At 42.0% G+C, this 17,957-nt stretch overlaps 1 protein-coding gene across 6 annotated transcripts; it reads left to right on the top strand.

The window, feature by feature from the left end:
* Positions 1-2,012: 2,012 nt before the first annotated feature.
* Positions 2,013-17,686, top strand: RAP2C (RAP2C, member of RAS oncogene family). 6 transcript variants are annotated; one of them, XM_032843387.1, is made up of 5 exons: positions 2,013-2,106; positions 3,685-4,179; positions 4,316-4,461; positions 6,922-7,233; positions 15,199-17,686. In XM_032843387.1, the coding sequence occupies exons 3-4, from the start codon at positions 4,387-4,389 to the stop codon at positions 7,198-7,200; spliced, it is 354 nt and encodes a 117-aa protein (XP_032699278.1). In that variant the 5' UTR covers positions 2,013-2,106; positions 3,685-4,179; positions 4,316-4,386; the 3' UTR covers positions 7,201-7,233; positions 15,199-17,686. The 6 variants fall into 6 exon arrangements, with proteins under 6 accessions (XP_032699278.1, XP_032699277.1, XP_032699275.1 ...); XM_032843386.1 differs by having other exon boundaries at positions 4,301-4,461; XM_032843384.1 differs by having other exon boundaries at positions 3,685-4,461.
* Positions 17,687-17,957: the final 271 nt, after the last annotated feature.

The following is a 17,957-nucleotide window of genomic DNA, read 5'->3' as shown; positions in this document are numbered from 1 at the left end:
AAATAATCTTTAAAAATACATATAGAAGTTGGATTGATAGACATGCTAACATAAAAATACCATTTTCCCCCGGAAACACAAGAAGCTTTTAACAGTAAATATCTTTGGAAAGAGTAACTCAGTTATTATTCTTGTGCCATTGGGAGATATTTGAGCTGTTAAAGTTTTGTTTTCCTCTGTATATTTGCTGATTTTTTTTTTTTTTTTAGAATAACACTTTAGGAGCGCCTGGGTGGCTCAGACATTGGGGTCTGCCTTTGGCTCAGGTTATGTCATGATCCCAGCATCCTGGGATGGAGTCCCATTTTGGGCTGCCTGCTCAGCGAGGAGCCTGCTTCTCCTTCTCCAGCTCCCCCGTGCTTGTGTTCCTTCTCTAAAATCTTTTTTTAAGTAATACTCTATTAAGTCTTTTTCATAAAAACCAAATAGCCAGCATTTACTGAGGGTTCGTCATGAGCAAGGGACTGAGCTAATCATCTCAGATACACACCACTGCATTGTATTCTCACATGAAATGGTTAGCTGCATTTTACAGATGAGGGGTTAGAGCCTCAGACAGGTGAATCCCTTGCTTGAGGTGCCACAGCTAAGGCCGTGGGCGAGCTGCCGGTTAAATGCCTGTCTGCCTTGGTTCAGAGCCTTTGGTGCTCAGCTGCCTGGCTGTGCTCTCCTGACTGGTTTTTATACTCTCGTTGCCTAATAAAAGTAAACTAGCAAACAACTGGAGTCTAATGAGATAATGTATGTGAAAATACTTTTCTAAGTATAGAGATGTTTGGGGAGGACAGAATAGGCAGCCGGAGTTTAACAGGCTGACCTGCCCAGCAAGCCCCGAGACAGTCGGGATATTGCTTTTTGAGGAAGTGATGATCAACACCTTTCTTTTCTTTCTCCTTTAAAAAAACACTTATCCCCCTCTCTGCCCCTTAACACCTGATCATTTTGAAGAATTAAAATGTTGCAGAGAACTGAAAGCCCTTTCACAATACCTCTCACCGACACTCCATGACTTGCTGCATATTTTAATGGCTCCGTAGCTACTTTTGCTGACGTTTCCACATTTTACCTCAATGGGAACAACTATGTATTTGTTCAGTATCTTGCTTTCTTTCAGCCTCATCATATATCCTGACCATCTTTTCATATCAGCACTTACAAACCTTTTCTCTCTCTCTCGTTTTTTTTTTTTTTAAGATTTTACTTATTTATTTGACAGAGAGGCAGACAGAGAGAGAGGAAGGGAAGTAGGCTCCCTGCTGAGCAGATGCGGGGCTTGAACCCAGGGCCCTGGGATCATGACCTGAGCCGAAGGCAGAGGCTTTAACCCACTGAGCCACCCAGGCGCCCCCAAATCTTTTCTCTTTTAAATAAATAGTCGCATAGTATCCATTTTGCCAGTGTATACACACACACACACACACACACACACTCACAATCATTTTTTGAATTGTCTACTGAAGGACATTTAAGCTACTTCCAATTGTTTGCTTTCCTAACTGCTGCTGCTGCAGTGAAGCCTGTTGTTCCAAGAAAGCTTAGAGGGAGTTTCAGATGGAGTGTGACATTTGTCAACTCTGTAGCTGATAAGAGTGACCCATTAGGACTTTGTACTGAGGGTAGGAGCACGTTTCCCTGTATGGAGAAACAAAGAACTCTGTCCAAAACACTTTAGCCAACACAATCAAAGATACAAAACTTGCCAACAGGTGGGACAACCTCAAAAAGAGCTCCCTGTCTGTGGTAGTTTAGTAGTAGACCAGAGACCTGCTACTTATTGCTCAACACTGCTTGCTGGATCAGAAGAGGAATTTCCAGACTCCGTTTCCAGCAGGGCTGGTGCAGGGCTGTGGATCCCACCAGACAGTCTGGAGACAGCTAGACAGGGAGATGGGCAGCAGAGCTCCAAATCCGGCAACAGCACTGTGGAAGGAGCGGTGACCTATGGGGAGACTCATAACTCATAGACCAACCTCTTCCAGCAGAGGGCAGTGCCTCAGATATCAGGCGGGACTCAGGCCAGCTGGAGCCAGAGCAGGGGACTTCGCTGGACGGATTGCAGCAGCCCTAAGTCGAGGAGAAATTGAACTAAACTGTCCTTTGGATACTGTAAGTGACACTGGGGAACGCTCGGGGAAAGACACGGTGGGACTTCACGCTACCATGATTTGCCTGTTTTCTAATGTCTGCTCATTAGGGTTTGATAATAAATCTCTTTTTATACAGCCTGGCTGTAAGGGGTTGCAACTAAGGGAATTTGGAATCAATTTAACTCTACTGGCCACCGAGTTGCTCAGGTTTCTGGGTGCATGCTTGAATCAAAGAGGGAGTGACATGCCTAAAATGTCACCCAGCCTTCTGGCCGTAGGGCCCTGTGGATCTGACACAAAGTTTACAAATCGAAAGTTAGCAGAAGGAAAGATATGTAAGAAGTAACAGTTTTATCTAAAAATAGAAACTTAGTGTTTAACGCCGGTCTTTCCTTTTTGCATTTCAAGGACTATGAAGGATGACCGTTAAAACAAACTTTTTCGTGGAAGAGCCAACCATGCAAGCTGCCCCGTACAGATAATGAAAGATTAAAAGCAGTTAGTCTCCTAGGCCTAAAGAGTTTCCCATCGACTCTTCCTGAGTATTGCTTACCTTTCCTTCTGTGTAGTGGTTAGAATCAAATCGGGGCAAAGCTGAGTTACTGTTAGATAAAGACTGCTTCTACTCCTGTTGTTTTTGAGCCTTGCGATAAGAAAGGAAGGAGTGAGTTTGGCCTTTGCTGGTGGAGTCAAGCAGATTTGCCAAATGATAAAAGTACTGTGTGTGTTTAATTATTTGTCAGGCATGGCGATGTCAGACACATCACAAACGAAATCAGAGCCACAGTGAAGTCTGAGTGTAGTTCGCACGCGTTCCTTAGAGAAACATTAAGTGACGGAAATAGCAGCGGGGAAAATAAAGTTTCTTGGCTGCTTTATTTTCCGGGTCCCTTGCAGCCCGGGGATGTCCGGCGCTCTCCCGGAGGCCAGATGATTAGCGGCCGTCCCGCACCGGCCAACCAGCCGGCGAGTCGTCGGGCCGCCGAGACGCCTGGGGGCTTCGGCGGGTTTGGCGTGGGACTGTCAGTAGCAGCGGCTGCGGCCGGGGAAAGGAAGGCAGTCGGAGGCTCTCCCAGAGGCCCTCTGCCAAGGCCGCGGCCGCGACCCGAGACCGTCCCCTGCCGAGGTCTCGCTCTGCAGGGCGCGGCCCCAGCGCCACCCGGCTCGCCCCGGAGAGGTGGGACTTTCCCCACCGGAAGTGATCCCGGCCAGTCTCGGGGAACTGGGGCACCTCAGCCAGTGTGTCAGGGAAACCCTTCCGGGTGTGTGTTGGGGTGGGGGGGTGGGGGGTGGGAGAGGAAAAAAAAAGAGGTGGCTTCGCCCGGAGTGGCCGCCGCCGCCGCCGCCGGACGGCCCCCGCCCCTTTCCCCTCCGCGAGCAGCGGCGCTGGGGCGGCGGTGAGACGGAGGAGCCGGCCGCTGGCCATGGCCTTGGCGTGACGGAGACTCCCGGGCGGCCGGACGGGTGCGGACGGCGGGGTAAGCGGCGGCGGAGGCAGCCGGATCCGGGCGGGAGCTGGCGGAGAGGAGAAGGGGTCGCGGAGCGGGTGGCGGCCGGCGGGTAACGTGCCCCCTCTGCTCCCCCACCCTCCCCACAGGCCGGACGACGCCCGCGGGAGCCGCGGCCCAGAGACCCGCCCGGGCGGCAGTGACTGGAGCCGAGCCCACAGGCCTGGGCCGGCCCGGCGGCGCGAGCAGGAAGCGGGGTCCCTGGGCCCCTTTGTGTGTGAAGGGCGGGGGAGGGGTGCCGGGCCGCCCCTGGCCGCGGGGGGCTCCCGTTTCGCGGCCCCCACCGCTTTCCTCGGGGGCGCGGCGCATCTCCCCACCCCGCCTCTCCGGGCTTGCCCTCCTCCCCACGCCCCCTGCCTGGGCTTCGGTTCCTATAGGAAGGGCATCACCATCTCATCCCCACCCACCCGACACTTGGCTCATTCCCCTCCCCCTCCTTTAACTTCCTCTTCTTCCCCCGTTGGGCCCTCTGCCTCTCCGCACTCTCCTCCCCAGTTCGCAGATTTCCGCCCACCTTCCGCCTCCCCGAGCCGCCGCGGCTAGCGGGGTGTTCTTTTCCCTCCCTCGGGTAGGAGTTGCTGAAGGTGAGACTCATGAGGGAATACAAGGTAGTGGTGTTAGGGAGCGGAGGGGTTGGCAAATCTGCCCTTACTGTGCAGTTTGTCACTGGGACTTTCATTGAGAAATATGACCCCACCATTGAAGATTTCTACCGCAAAGAGATCGAAGTGGACTCTTCCCCCTCCGTGCTGGAAATTCTGGACACCGCAGGAACTGAGCAGTTTGCCTCCATGAGAGATCTCTACATCAAAAACGGCCAAGGTTTCATCCTGGTTTATAGCCTGGTTAATCAACAGTCTTTCCAGGTAACCAAACCGAGTCTTGTAATTTGTTAAAAGGGGGTGTGGTAATCCCACATTTACTTCTGGTGTGCTCGAACCGTGCGTTAATGACTATGTTTTGCTTCTGAAAGTTAGACATGGCGCATTTTTGAGGTTACTTCTGGCACGGAAAAGTATCGGGTTGTTTCTATAGAGAGAGTCTGCAGTAACAACCGTCAACAAATATTTTAAAGTTATTTTTGAGTCAGAAAAAAGTGAGGATGAAACGGTCTGTGTATATTTAGCCTGGAAGGGAACCCTCTGAAGTTGCTTGTTCAATTCAACAAGTATTGATGAATGTACTTACCGAACAACATTTAAGAGCTAATCTCAGGTAAATAGAGCACTTTGCAGAGAAAATTATTTGGAGCCGATTATCTGTAACTCCTCTGTGTCTGCTTTCCCCACCTCTTCTTCTGTGTTCTCTCACCCAAGTTTCCCAACCAGATTCATAAATCTTAGTGTTACAAGACGGAGAACTCCGGACCTGCCTTCGAGGCATTTTACTTACTTTGGGGTGTATGCAGGAAAGTTACTGATTGAAAAGACGAGTACCCAGAATTAATAACCGGCAGAAGGCTACAGTGACTCTCCTCTTCTGCAGCTGATCCAAGTTGTTTTTGATAACACCAACTGTATTTATGCAAAATATGTGGATCTGGGAACACCAGACAAGTGCAAATTTCTAACCCTGGCTCGGTGGCCAAGCTGGAGGTGGTCCAGTTTCTTCCGAAAATCTGTCCTGTCCTTCAGTGGGAGACTGACTGAAGGTTTAACATTATTTTAAGAGATGCAGTAAATGTTGCTATTTATTCCTCCAAAATAAATAACCTCATATTGACCCATTCTATTGACCTCCATTGATTTAGGAAATGGATAGTTTTTTCTGCATTTAAAGGTATGCACTTAATGTTGCTTGCTTAAGAGACATAAAGTGCTTTAGCGAATACAATGTGCGAATTCCGCTTTTCTTAGTATTTAAATTACAGTACTCAAGTGAAGTTTTCCAGTAACCACGTATAGCACCTTCAGGATTTTTTTTTCTCCTAAAGATATCATAAGTTTAGTGACCAAACTAAAGTACGTTTTATGTGGGCTTGAATTCCAAAGCAATAATAGTATCATAAAAGCATTTTTCCCCAGAAAGTACCAAAGGTGCTATTTGACAGGCATTTTCTTTCTAAAGGATCCCCCAGAGATTTGTTATTCTATTAGCTGACTCTCTTGAGGCTGAAAATCTGTTGAAGGGTTTTTCATATGATTTCCATTATATCTGCTTCTGTTACAGGCATAAATAGGGAGTGGAAAACTGCCATTATTTCAACGGAGACTTTTAAACTCTTTCAAGCCCAATTGTCATAAATTTGGTTTCTCGTTTGAACTTGTGTTTCCATAAGGACACAGGGAAAAAGAGCTTTACTTAGAAGACCGAATTGATAACATGATCAAACGGAATCGTTGCAAACACCAAATAATCATGGTTTCACAAATTTTCAGTCCTCTATTTTTCCTTCATCCCGCAAGCGAATGTTCCATTCACTGTCAACTATTCAAATGAAACACGTTTGATATTTAACTCAAACCATTTAAGTTTTGAGACGTTTAAAAATCAGAAACTTTGTATTAAATCTATATAATTGCCTTAAAGCAACACTTCCTCCCCTCGCCCAAAGCTGATGCCACCTGAGAATTGCTAAGGCTCTTGTCTTTTATCATTAATTGTAATTAGAAAAACTAATACACTTGGGAGAAAATTGAAGTTGTAAAACCTAACCAGGCAAAGGGAAATATGACTGTCTTCCCACCCAGACTGCTCCTCAGTGCGATTTGTTCTTCCTAGGAGCTGCTCATTGTCGCATTCGTTTCTAGTGTATTTTAAGGTGTTCCATTTCACTGGGATGAAGGCCTACCGTTAAACTTAAAATGAAACATCTAAGTGTATAAATGTGTTTTGAACTGGTCTTCGAGACATGACACGGTGTTTTTGGTCCCACCTGAAACACTTTTTCACAGGCACACTTGTTAAATGGCTAGGAATGCGTAGATGCCTCAGGCCTGTGCTAGGATAACAGGTGTTTTCAGGAGTGCTGACAAGCTGGCAGGTTTAAGGAGATAGCTAAACATCCTTATGTACAAATGGATTCATCCTAATTGGGAACTTACTTTTTATATCTGTGCAGACCAGGGAAAAGAAGTATGAGTCCCGAGGTTCGTGGGCAGCCTGCATTTTATTTTCTTGAGAGAAACCCAGCAGGTGGGATATGTGGAAATGATCCAGTTCCTGCTTGGGTGGGGAAAATGTTTATTTTGTCCATTTGGGTGTATAGTTTTATTTTGGATTCAGTTTTCTGTACTCCCTGAGGGATGACTTCTCGTGATATTGTAATACTCCTGTTACGGTCATGCAAACAGAATTTTTTTTTCTCTTTGTGATTGTTTGAATAGGATATCAAGCCCATGAGAGATCAGATTGTCAGAGTGAAGAGATATGAAAAAGTCCCACTAATCCTAGTAGGAAATAAAGTGGATCTGGAACCAGAAAGAGAGGTTATGTCTTCAGAAGGCAGAGCTCTGGCTCAAGAATGGGGCTGCCCTTTCATGGAAACATCGGCAAAAAGTAAATCAATGGTGGATGAACTTTTTGCTGAGATCGTCAGGCAAATGAACTATTCATCCCTGCCCGAGAAGCAAGATCAGTGTTGTACAACTTGCGTTGTCCAGTAAAAAAAGAACCTCAATCATGGCCATACCGAGCAGGTTAGTTGTTGACGAAACCTTACGAGTCTGAGTGTGTTTTGGTTTTGATCGAGTATTAACAAAAAGCTGGTTAATGCCAATACACGTTCTGCTACCTTCAGTTTCCTTGTGTTTTTAAAGTAACATTTCCCTTAGCCCAAAATAGTCAACATTCAATGAAGAAAATAAAAAAGATAAGCAAAATGAAGGTAAGGAATTGCCTATATTCCTGTCACTAAGATTTATCTTTTAAAGGTGAATCACTGTTCTCTCTGCTTCGTCGATAACATTCCTTTGGGGTGGGGTGAGTTAGAGGATGATACTCCTCTTCCCTGTTCCGGTGATTTCACATCCAGCAATAATTTCAGAAGGTGATGGGTTTTGTGTTTTCTCCACTTTTCTGTCCCGGGCTAGAGAGCTGCTGTAATTGAAGTCATCAGTTTACTAATCATCCAAGTGCTTGATTGAACAGGATGATTATTTAATCAAGCTGGTCTGTACCTTGCACTTCAGGGACTTCAGTGACCTCTGATAATAACAAATTATAGTGCCACAGCATCCCTTGACTTCATTATGACCATATGGTCCAAATGAAAATCTGGTAAAATCATCTGTGATGTGTTAGAAGAGACATACCCAGTCCTAGGCAACATTTCTATTCAGTTTAATAAATAATGGAGTTAATAAGAACAAAAACAAAACCTTCACGCCTTGCATTGAGTTGAATGATAACTTCATAAGAGTTTTTTCAAATGAGTGAGTTTTTTAAAAAGCAAAGTTGTGTAAGCCTTACTGAGCATTTTAAGTGGGATTCTTTTATTCACATCGTGATCTTTTAATGTAGCTTATAATTGGGCAGATAGTCTCCTCTCACTTAGACAGTAAGTAACCCTTACATAACAAGATAAAACAACCGGTGTCCTGGACGACTGCAAAACCCCAGCAAACGGCAGACTAGCCTGACAATCTCAGGAATGGAATTGATTGTTGGGAGCCAAGACTGACCTCAAGTCTACGAGGCGGTGTTGTAAATGGCAACAGGCATTTCAGATTGCAGAGATGGTTCCTAATCAAAGGTCTGGCTTTAGACGTGCTCCCTGGAGAAAAAACTAACAGTCCCCAGTTTATCTTTCCAGACAAGATCTTCCGTCAGGGAGTGTCTGTCACCTTCGAAAATGAAGGATGACAACAGTGCTTTATTCAAAATGCTTTCACACGTCTCCTTTTTAGCGCGTCCGAATATGACGAGAGCACACTTACGTTCTAACTCCTGGCTACACCTGCTCCGGCATCACCGTCGAGACCACGCTCCAGCTTGTGTTGGGCTGATAGCGTCACGCTGGCAGTGTAGTTGTTTGAAGCAGGAACAGGCGTCTGCAGGTGATCCAGCCCCGTGTTCGTGTTTCCCTAAATCTCTCCCCACTGGGAAGCCAGCTTCAAGTTGGAACAAGTCTGTGTGGTGATTGCATCTTTACCATTATGCTCTCTTACTCTGTCCGACACTTTTAACTGGGGAAGTGACATAAATGTACATGTTTTAGTATTGTCATCTTTATAAAAAAAAATTAACCAGCTCCCGCAGAATGTTCCCAGTTTTCTCTCCAGCATTAACGTAGACAGCCACAGGAAGTAAACGAAATAAAATTCGGATTGGCAAATGGGTAGTTCCTAAAGTGATTTTTAAATCTGAGTTCTCGCTATATTTGTTTCATTTTGCAGCTTGTGGGATCTAAATGACTTTTAATCCATTTGGTTACCTGCGGGGATGATTAAATCGAATTGCTTTATATCTCAAGCCAACTATGTTTATGTTTTAATTATTTAAATTTAATAATTGGTCATTTCTTTATAATAATAATAGATCAAGTCGCCTGTGTAGTTTTTTGTTTGGTTTTCATTGTTGTAAGCAGAATACACATTGGAGGTGTGAGCACTGAAATAAAATAAGCAGCTGAATGTCTGAAAATATTAAAGGAAATTTCCTGACCGAGATCTTTTAGAACAAAGCACACCATGCTTGTTCTTTTCTGACCTCACATAAGCTGGAATTGATGTGTATGGCAATCTATAACCTGATGCCTGGAAAAGCTCGTGCTCATGCCGGCTTACTATTTATCTACAAAAATAGGTGATGAATTCTGAATCCCGCAGCTTGGGCCACGGAGCTCTGAAGTCTGTCAGTCCCAGATCCAAAGTGAAGATCAAACTTTGACAATGTGATTTCAGCCATGCTTGTCCTTAATACTTAGAAGAGTACCTTTGTCCAAGTGAGAAATGATAAGATTCAGATAAGTCAGAACTGTTGGGACTGTTGTAAGGCGGTTGCTCTTCATTGAAAGGGGACATTTTCATGTTCTAAGAATTGCTTCTGATAATTGCTCACATTTATTTCTTACCACCCTTCAATGTGGGTCACCGGTCTGTTGCCCAACACCTGTTTATCTGCATGGCTCCCAGGATCATTGCCTCCCCGTTCACCCTCCCACTGGCTGTAGTCTTAGTGTGAGTTCCGAAGCCCAGATTCTTTACGTGCTGTTCTCGTGGCGGCTTTCCTTACTGACCCAGGGAACCTGCCGCTGAGGGCCTAGAAAGCCTGCCTTCCTGTGCAGCAACAGTATACTGGAAACCCAGGTCGGGGCTGCAGCCTGGTCTGCTTTCACTAACTACATCATGGCTCCTCTGTATGTTGGTGTAAATAATTGACAATTGGCTCTTTGGGTGTACTGTTGTGGAGAATGATGGGTGTTTTGTTAGCCATCTCATAATACTTGAAAAGAAGTGAATCCCAGTGCTGTGGACACTCAGGGAGTGGAGAGCGCACGTCCAGTTAGAGCACACTTGTCAGGACTCTGGGTTCTTTGTTGCTGGGACTGCCCTGTGCATTGGAGGGTGCTGACCAGCGTTCCTGGCCCCTCCTTTTACTAGGTAGATGCCAGCAGCAGTCTCCCCGACCCTTAGTTGTGACAAGCAAGGATATCTCCAGATATTGCCTGATGGCTCCTAGGGGTCACTAAGAACCACTGACTTCGAGGAATGGGGGAACAATAGCATTTGAATCCCACCTTAGAAGAATGGGTAGGATGTGAAGGGGATGAGGGAGGGGTAGAGGTGATTTCCAAACGAGAGAGCGCCAAAAGGAGCAAAATAATATCCCTGAATTAGTAGTAGTCTCTTGGAGCCCTGAAAGGCAGGTGGGAAGTGCAGTAAAGTTATCCTTCAAGTGTGACAGTTTGGTAAATACCCTTTTGGCAAATAGAATTCTTTAAGAGACTATTTGTCAAGGATTTCTGTATCTCATTCCAGTATTGATGAAAGTTATTTAAAAAAAAAAGAAAAGAAAACCAGAATAAAAAAGGTGTTCTTACTATGGTTTGAAGGGCTCCTGAAAGATTTGATCCTATTTTTCTCCGTGCAGTACGGAACGGCTTCTCCCAACGAGAGTAAATGGTGCATAAGAGTACCAAACACCAGCAATCAAACTGAAAGAACAAAGATCATTATTTATGTCAGCTTCAGTTCATTATGTATGTCAGCCTGAAGAAAAAGCGAGATCCTTGATTCCAGACCAGCACATCATTTCACGTGGCAGCAGAATGCCCGGGATGTTAACAAAGGCTCCTGAGAGGCTGAATCATCTATGAATGTCATTTTAGTCTCGCTGGCCTTACCATTTCTAAACACTGCGGAATTGATTAGCATGTTCAGGGTTTTTTTAAATAAATACGTGGAATCAGAATTGTTCCCAGTCTTTTGTCCCCCAGCTTTTAATTAGATACGACGTGCTAAGGATTTAGCAAATGAAAAAGGGAAAATCATGAAAATTAAATCACATTGTGTACTTTAAAATGCTGGCATTTTCATATCCAAGTTAAATATGAATCCTATGGGTGAAACACTAGGCTGGAATTCTGATGCAGGAGTTAAAGTGTACATACTTTTTTTTCCCCCCCTGCCCTATTTTGCATATCACCTTGTGTAGGGGAAATAGCTTATTTTAAATGCTTGTTTGTCATCCAGTTCCCATGGTGAGCCAAACTCGAGCCCGTGGCATGGTGGCCCTGGGTAGAGCAGGGGGCATGCTTTGGGGGCACTATGTACCATAAAGATCTGCAGTGCACCTGGGGCACAAGAGGGTCCTTTCTGCAACCCCCGCGATTGTCCCAGACCTTTACTGACACCATCCCCGCCCCTTCCCTGCCTAAAGTTTCATGATCCGGGGCTGTTGAGAGTGAATAGGTGCCTACTTAGACCTGCTGTGGGTGTGGAGGTGTCTGTGATTAGAATGACTCCTTGTATATCTGTTCCCTCTTTAATTGCTTCCTTTTAACCTCAAGATTAGGCTTTTATTGCAGAATGAAATGCATATGAGCCATTCAGTTTTACTCCATTACCTCTCTGGCTTAGAATGAACCATCAGTAGAATTAACAAAAATTGCATCATAGAGTTGGAGAGTTGCCACGGAGGAAATATTCTAGCCATACTCCAGGAAAGATTCTCCTCGTGGGATTACTTCTCAGTGGAATTCGAAAATCCAGAAGATAATATCACTAAGAAAAACTTAAGTCCTGTCAGCTGTTGGAAAAACTTACCCTACCAAAAAAAAAAAACAAAAAACATACTCCCAAATTCTTTTGATTCGCCACAGTTTTAGGAACATGGGATTCAGAAAAAAGCGACTTAGAGTGGAGGGGAGCAGTCCCCTACCTGGTCTGATCTGAAACTAGCAGCTGGAATCCAGTCATTGGGCTCATACCCTGCTTCGCAGTGGACACGGTCCTACTACCGGAGATCTCAAAATTGAATTAATTAAATTTACGGAGATTTTAGGTGTAGGACAGAAGAAAAACAGTTTATCCCTTCCTTTCTACCCCGGGTTTACCGTAAACTTCTTACAGCCTGGTCCCACTTTCATTCCAAGGCTCAGTGCCCTAGTTTGAGTATTTAACTTGGATATGAAAATGCCAAGTAAAAAAATTGTGAAGGGAAATCCGTTTTTTAAAAAATTCCTTTGGTTAAATCTCCAGAATATCATATGTCTACAACTAGAAAAAAATGAAAATTGATTATGTTTGCACATTTATGTTTGCTAAAAAGAATGCTAGTACATAGCGTTGTACGTAGAAATGGCGAATCCAGCTAAGCTAAAAAGACATTCATAAACTGCTCAGCCTCTCAGGAGCCTTTGTTAACATCCCGGGCATTCTGCTGCCACGTGAAATGATGTGCTGGTCTGGAATCAAGGATCTCCCTTTTCTTCATGCTGCCAGAAATAATGATCTTTGTTCTTTCAGTTATGTGTTTGGTACTCTCGGGTACCAACTTACCCCGTTTGGGAGAATCTATTTCATCATTTCCTGAGCAGAAGGTTTGGACTGTACCCGGGGCGGGGGTGGGGGGGGTGGGGGGGTGCGCGCGCGCGCGTGTGTGTGTGTGTGTGTGTGTGTGTGTGTGTGTGCATGCGCTCTTCCTTAACAAAATCTAATCTAATTGGGAAAAAAGTGAAAGAGTGAAACCAGTTAAGCAAGAGTTGGAGCAGAAGCTTCCAGACTTGAGATTTGCTCGGTGTCTTACTGGAAACTTGATTGTCGAGGACAAGGATCACTTGGATTCTGTCTTACAGGCCCAAGTTAGACTTTTGCAGTCTGGATGTGCTATCCTGGGAGTTAAAAAGTATGAGTTTGACCAGCTGCCTTTAAAGCTTCTGGAATGTTTTTTAAATGAACGAGAGTTGTTAGTATACCGAAAGTGTTGCTGTCAGAGTGTGCAGCGATAACGTTTATATTTTGCGTTCTGTGAAATAACTCATCTTGAGAGAGACTGTCTTTTTTGCTTAATGCAAACTTTTGCTTCAGGATTTGTAAGTGCAGAGAGTCACAATTTATTACTCTTCTGAAAAAGACCTGGTATTAATACTTTGTTCAGCGGTATGCCTCCTGTTAATGTTGTTGAGTCTGACCCAGGATTTATCTGTCTCTTGGTTTCACTGGAGTGTTGTCCTGTGGAGTGTGGATGGACCATATGTTAAAGCAGATTTTTAGAGAGTGGGAAATAATGCATCTATCACCTTCATGTAATGTAGATTATGGTTGATAAGTTGGCTTGTATTCTGAGTGTTTATTTTGGCTAGAAACAAATAATTACTACTTCCTCAATTTGATTTCAGAGAATGCCGGAACTACTAAAACATCGTATCTTACAAGTCTTCACTGTTTAAGAGACAGAAGCGTACTTGAAAATCCCAAACTCTTTATAATTTATTTTTTTAATGTGGATGAAAATTTACAGCAAATTTATTAATTCAGATCAATTGAGGAAAGTCTAATCTGAATTCCTGAAAAGTCTTCACACTGAATTGCATATATACTGAAATACTGTTGGGGCGCCTGGGTGACTCATTCCCTAAGCGTCTGCCTTCGGCTCAGATCATGATCCCAGTGTCTCGGACAGAGCCATGCTCTCGGCTCAGCTGGGAGCCTGCTTCTCCCTCTGCAGGTCCCCCTGCTTGTGTTCCTCTCTCGTTGTCTTTCTCTGTCAAAAAAATGAATAAATAATCTTTAAAAAAAAGAAAGAAATACTGTTGTCTTAGGTATAAAAATTCAAATAAGGCTTAAAAAATAAAGGCCCTCAGTCTGGATATCAGAGACATAATTCTGGTCCTCTAGAATTTATATCATAGTTGAGAAATGGAAAAAAAAAACGCTGACATTTGCATACTTTCTAAAGTACTTTCACACATGATGTGATATTTACCACAACCCTTGAGGAAAGAATTTTTATCTTTATTTTAATGATGAGGAAACTGGACTTGCTCAAGCTTAAATAACCAGCATCCTAGTTAATTTTGATACAAAAAAGGTTTAATTTTAATTGGAAAAAAACTGTTTCATAATAATTTCTAAGGCAAATTCTTCTATTTTTCCTAATGTTTAGGTGGCAGAATTTCAATAATGAGCAGAGAGACATTCTTAAAAAATAATCATTTTTATGTTATAGCTGCTAATAAAGACTTCTCTCAGGGTTGGATGCTAATAGAAGTGTAGCTGTCAAATGAAATTAAAATTATGCATGTAGAAATATTGGTAGAGCCTCTAGATGATCTTAAATTGGTTTTGCTTGGCATTCTTTCATAGTTGCTGTTCTACTCTTTGTTTCTGGCTTCATTTAACAACTTTTATCTTTTACGTTAAAAAACAAACATAATTCCACTCCCCTAGAAGCTACATAGTGATCCAGCACAGTTAAAGGACTTTGTGTCTGAATGATAGGTTCCCCCACCGCCACCGTGGTGTTAATTAGGAGGGGAAAAGTGTGTCAACTGTGAGAGTGGAGACTGAGAAACCCAGATCAGAGGAGAGGTCCCTGTGGTTGAGAGCATGTCCAAAACAGGGCAGACCAGAATGGGGACCGGGAACTACCGCTGTCACCTAGCATCTAACCCAAGTCGGGGTATGTAGTAGGTGCTCAGTACGTAGACCCTGATTGTGTTACATTTTCTTATTTTAAGTTTTCCCCCAAACCCTACATTTTGAAAAAGTTTTGCATACCGTCCAGTTTGCTCATAATGAAGATGTATTTTATTCTAATGCCATTTCCCATTAAAAGTATGAAGAAATAAGATTCAAAGTAGAAGTTAATATCTGCCACTTTGGTACTGTACAATCTTGTAAACTGGTAAGAACACGTTTAGTATTGTATAAAGTATAAAACAAGTATGAAGTATAATAATATATTTAAAAATAAGCCAGTGTAGCTAGATACACACAGTATTTTATATTCAGTGCATCACTAGTGTTTCTAATTTTCAGTGACTCTTTTTGACCACATAAAATTATTTTTTTAATTTAAACTCGTGGGGAACACAGCAAAATTACACCTTAACATAGTTCTTCTGGTGCCAGTTCTGCGTATGTATAGATCTGTTGTCATTCTCATTTGAACCTGTAATCTGTTTCTATATTTTTATGGTATTTTCATCTTAATTGCAGATAAAACTCAGAGGAAATTTGCACAGATGCTGCTTTGGAGAACTTTACAACCTGGGTTGCAGAACTGAGCCTTGGTAAACCTGTCTCTATTACAGCATGTTGCCATACATCTAATTCAGTGCATAAGGTCCGTGGCCTTCAAGATCCATTGACCTTAAACGGGAATGCTTAGCACGTTTACCATATGTTTAAAATCTGTTCTTTATCAATCAGTCCTTTTGTAGCTTTCTAAGTTCTTATTGATGGCTAATATGCAAGAATTAATTTTTAATATTTTAATTGATTTCTTTAATCAGTTTCTCAACTTGTATTTATTAAATACTCAAACTCAGTATTACCTACTCAATGCCTTTTAAAAGAAAGTTATAATGGAGAAAAAAATTGAGCCTTAAACAAATGGTTACTTCTGTATATTACCTCGCACCAGTGCTTCATTCTATTTGTAAAATCTTTCTCCTTTAAATGGTTGGTTAATACTTTGAGACTTTGTTTACGTGTGGCAGTGTTGTAAAAAGAAACTAAAGATCACGTTTTTACCCTGATGGATGGAATATCCCTTTTCTTCAAGCGCAGTTTGTGATGTGTTTCTGTAATTAACATGTTCTGAAAGTTCCAAATGATATTTGAAATTGACAGTAGAGCATTTAGCTGAAGAGTTAAGCATTTGATTCCATTAGGTTTTCACATGTGTTAATCTCATTTACAGCATCGAATTGCAGCAGTAACATTTTCCTTTCTGTGAAGTTCTAAATTTAGTTATGACCTACTTAGCAATGCCTTTGAAAAGGGATATTGTATCCATGGTAAATTAATTGTATACCTAAACAGAGATCGCTCAGCTTTGCCTGTCAGGCTTGTAATTGACATCTAGTAGACTTCTGCACATGTAAAATTGAATTCAAATAAAATCATATACGCTTTCTAGTTCTTAATATTTGTCTTTCTGGATAATAGTTTAAAGCAATATTTGTTAAAGTTTTCTTGCACTATCACAATTGCTTTTTAGTTATTTCTCAAGAAGCATGTTCGTAGTAGAGACAAAAATCTGTGTAACAGGAGAGGATAGCGCCAAGTCTCTGGGCTTTTTTGTTTGTTTGTTTTTTGGATTTTTTTTTTTTCCAAATGTGCTTCTAATAGCCATTGCCTTCCATGTTGTTTACCTAATCAGCACATTTTGTCTGAATACTTGAACATTTTAACAATAACACAGGTATAGAAACAGAAAGGAAACTTGTAATCTTTTGGTTCAGTTTTAACATCTTGACAACAAGCGCTTTTTCTAGCAACAACTTTAAAAATGTTGTAAGTTTGACAGTATTTTCTCGTTGGGTTTTTATTTGGTTTATTTGCGTGCTTTTAATTTGCAGAAGTTAGTAACTGCAGCTCACCTACTGCACCAAAGTTCTCGATTTCAGGAGCCCAGCTTTAGTCATTTGAACATGCTTCTAAATAAAACAAAACAAAAAACCAAAACTATACTTTTGATCTATAATAATAGCTCAATAACTTTGTCAAGGAAAGCTCTAATATATGCAGTGATGGTTTATGGAAGGGTGTGGCAATTTAAATTTATATTGTGTGTGATGTTCAAATAAAGTGATATCTACATTCATGTGATTTATTGGTCAGCATGACCATTAATTATTATGTAGAAATTGATTAAACTTTGATTTCCTTTTTTAAAATCGTGTTGCATTTGATTCCTGATCAGATTCCCTCAAGGTGAACCCTTGATCTGAGATTTTGGATTTTATAGTGAGATTGTAAGGGTGGAGGCAGTTGAAACATTGTTCCTTATTTACAGACCACTTGAAATGAATACCTAATTTAAGTTTGCACTTTAATACCAAACTTAAAAACCAAACAGTTGGTACCCAGTAGGTTAAGTGGTCATGGTTCATCTTTCTTAGCTGTGCAAAATTCTAAAGGAATCAAATAATTCATGATGATTTAAAAATTTTCTGCAGATGATTTTTTTATATATACAGTGTTTCTTTCCTATGGATAGTTCCCCCCTGCCCCCAGGATTGATCTCAGCAGCAGATTTAACCTGAATTCACTTAGGATCACAGGAATCAGGGGAAAGTGATATAAAGGTGGTTTCTCCAGCACATTTTAAGAAAAGGGACCAAAAGTTATTTTAGCTTCCTCACTAGATTGCATGTCAAGTTGCTTATTAGGATAATAAATTGATATGAAATGAAATATATGTCTCATCTTTACCATGGCATCTGTTTAGGAGTTGTTCAAATCACTGCAGTAGGGCTCTGCAAATAAAATCATGTAACCTGTTAATGGATCTAATGTACTGTAACTTTATCAATGAAAAGTAAAAATCTCAAGTAACAAGTACAAACATTGAACAATGACCTATAAAGATTTGTAAAAGTAAAATTTTTCCAATAGATTTCATTCTTGTCATTTTGTAAGATGACCCTGCAGTCCACCTGTTTGTAACTTTTTTAATAAAATAGACATCTGTATTACCGAGGTTGGTTTCTTGAATTTTTGGGTATGTTACTAGTTCTAGATTTGCTAACTTATAAATCTGTCTTATAACTGACAGCCATTATTCCTATCAAAATGATTGTGTTGTATTGTAGTAAATACTGAAACAAATTAAACGTCCACTTATGTCCTTAGTGACAGTTACGGCATATGTTGGGGAGGGAAACTAACCCATATCCTAAAATGTAATATTTAATCAATTGAGTCCCTTCCAAATAAATTAGAAATTAGAACTAATGGGTGAAAAAGAA

Source organism: Lontra canadensis, unplaced genomic scaffold (assembly GCF_010015895.1).
Source record: "Lontra canadensis isolate GAN:19392208 unplaced genomic scaffold, GSC_riverotter_1.0 scaffold138, whole genome shotgun sequence".
Classification (NCBI taxonomy): domain Eukaryota; kingdom Metazoa; phylum Chordata; class Mammalia; order Carnivora; family Mustelidae; genus Lontra; species Lontra canadensis.
Note: the sequence above shows the minus strand (reverse complement) of the source record. Positions and strands in the feature narration are given on the sequence as shown.

Bases quoted from the DNA above. Each gene is read 5' to 3' on its own strand.
- RAP2C (XM_032843382.1), top strand. From the start codon at position 3,018: ATGATTAGCGGCCGTCCCGCACCGGCCAACCAGCCGGCGAGTCGTCGG. The intron at 3,350-3,684 runs GTGTGTGTTGGG...CCCTCCCCACAG, and splicing joins TGTCAGGGAAACCCTTCCGG to GCCGGACGACGCCCGCGGGA.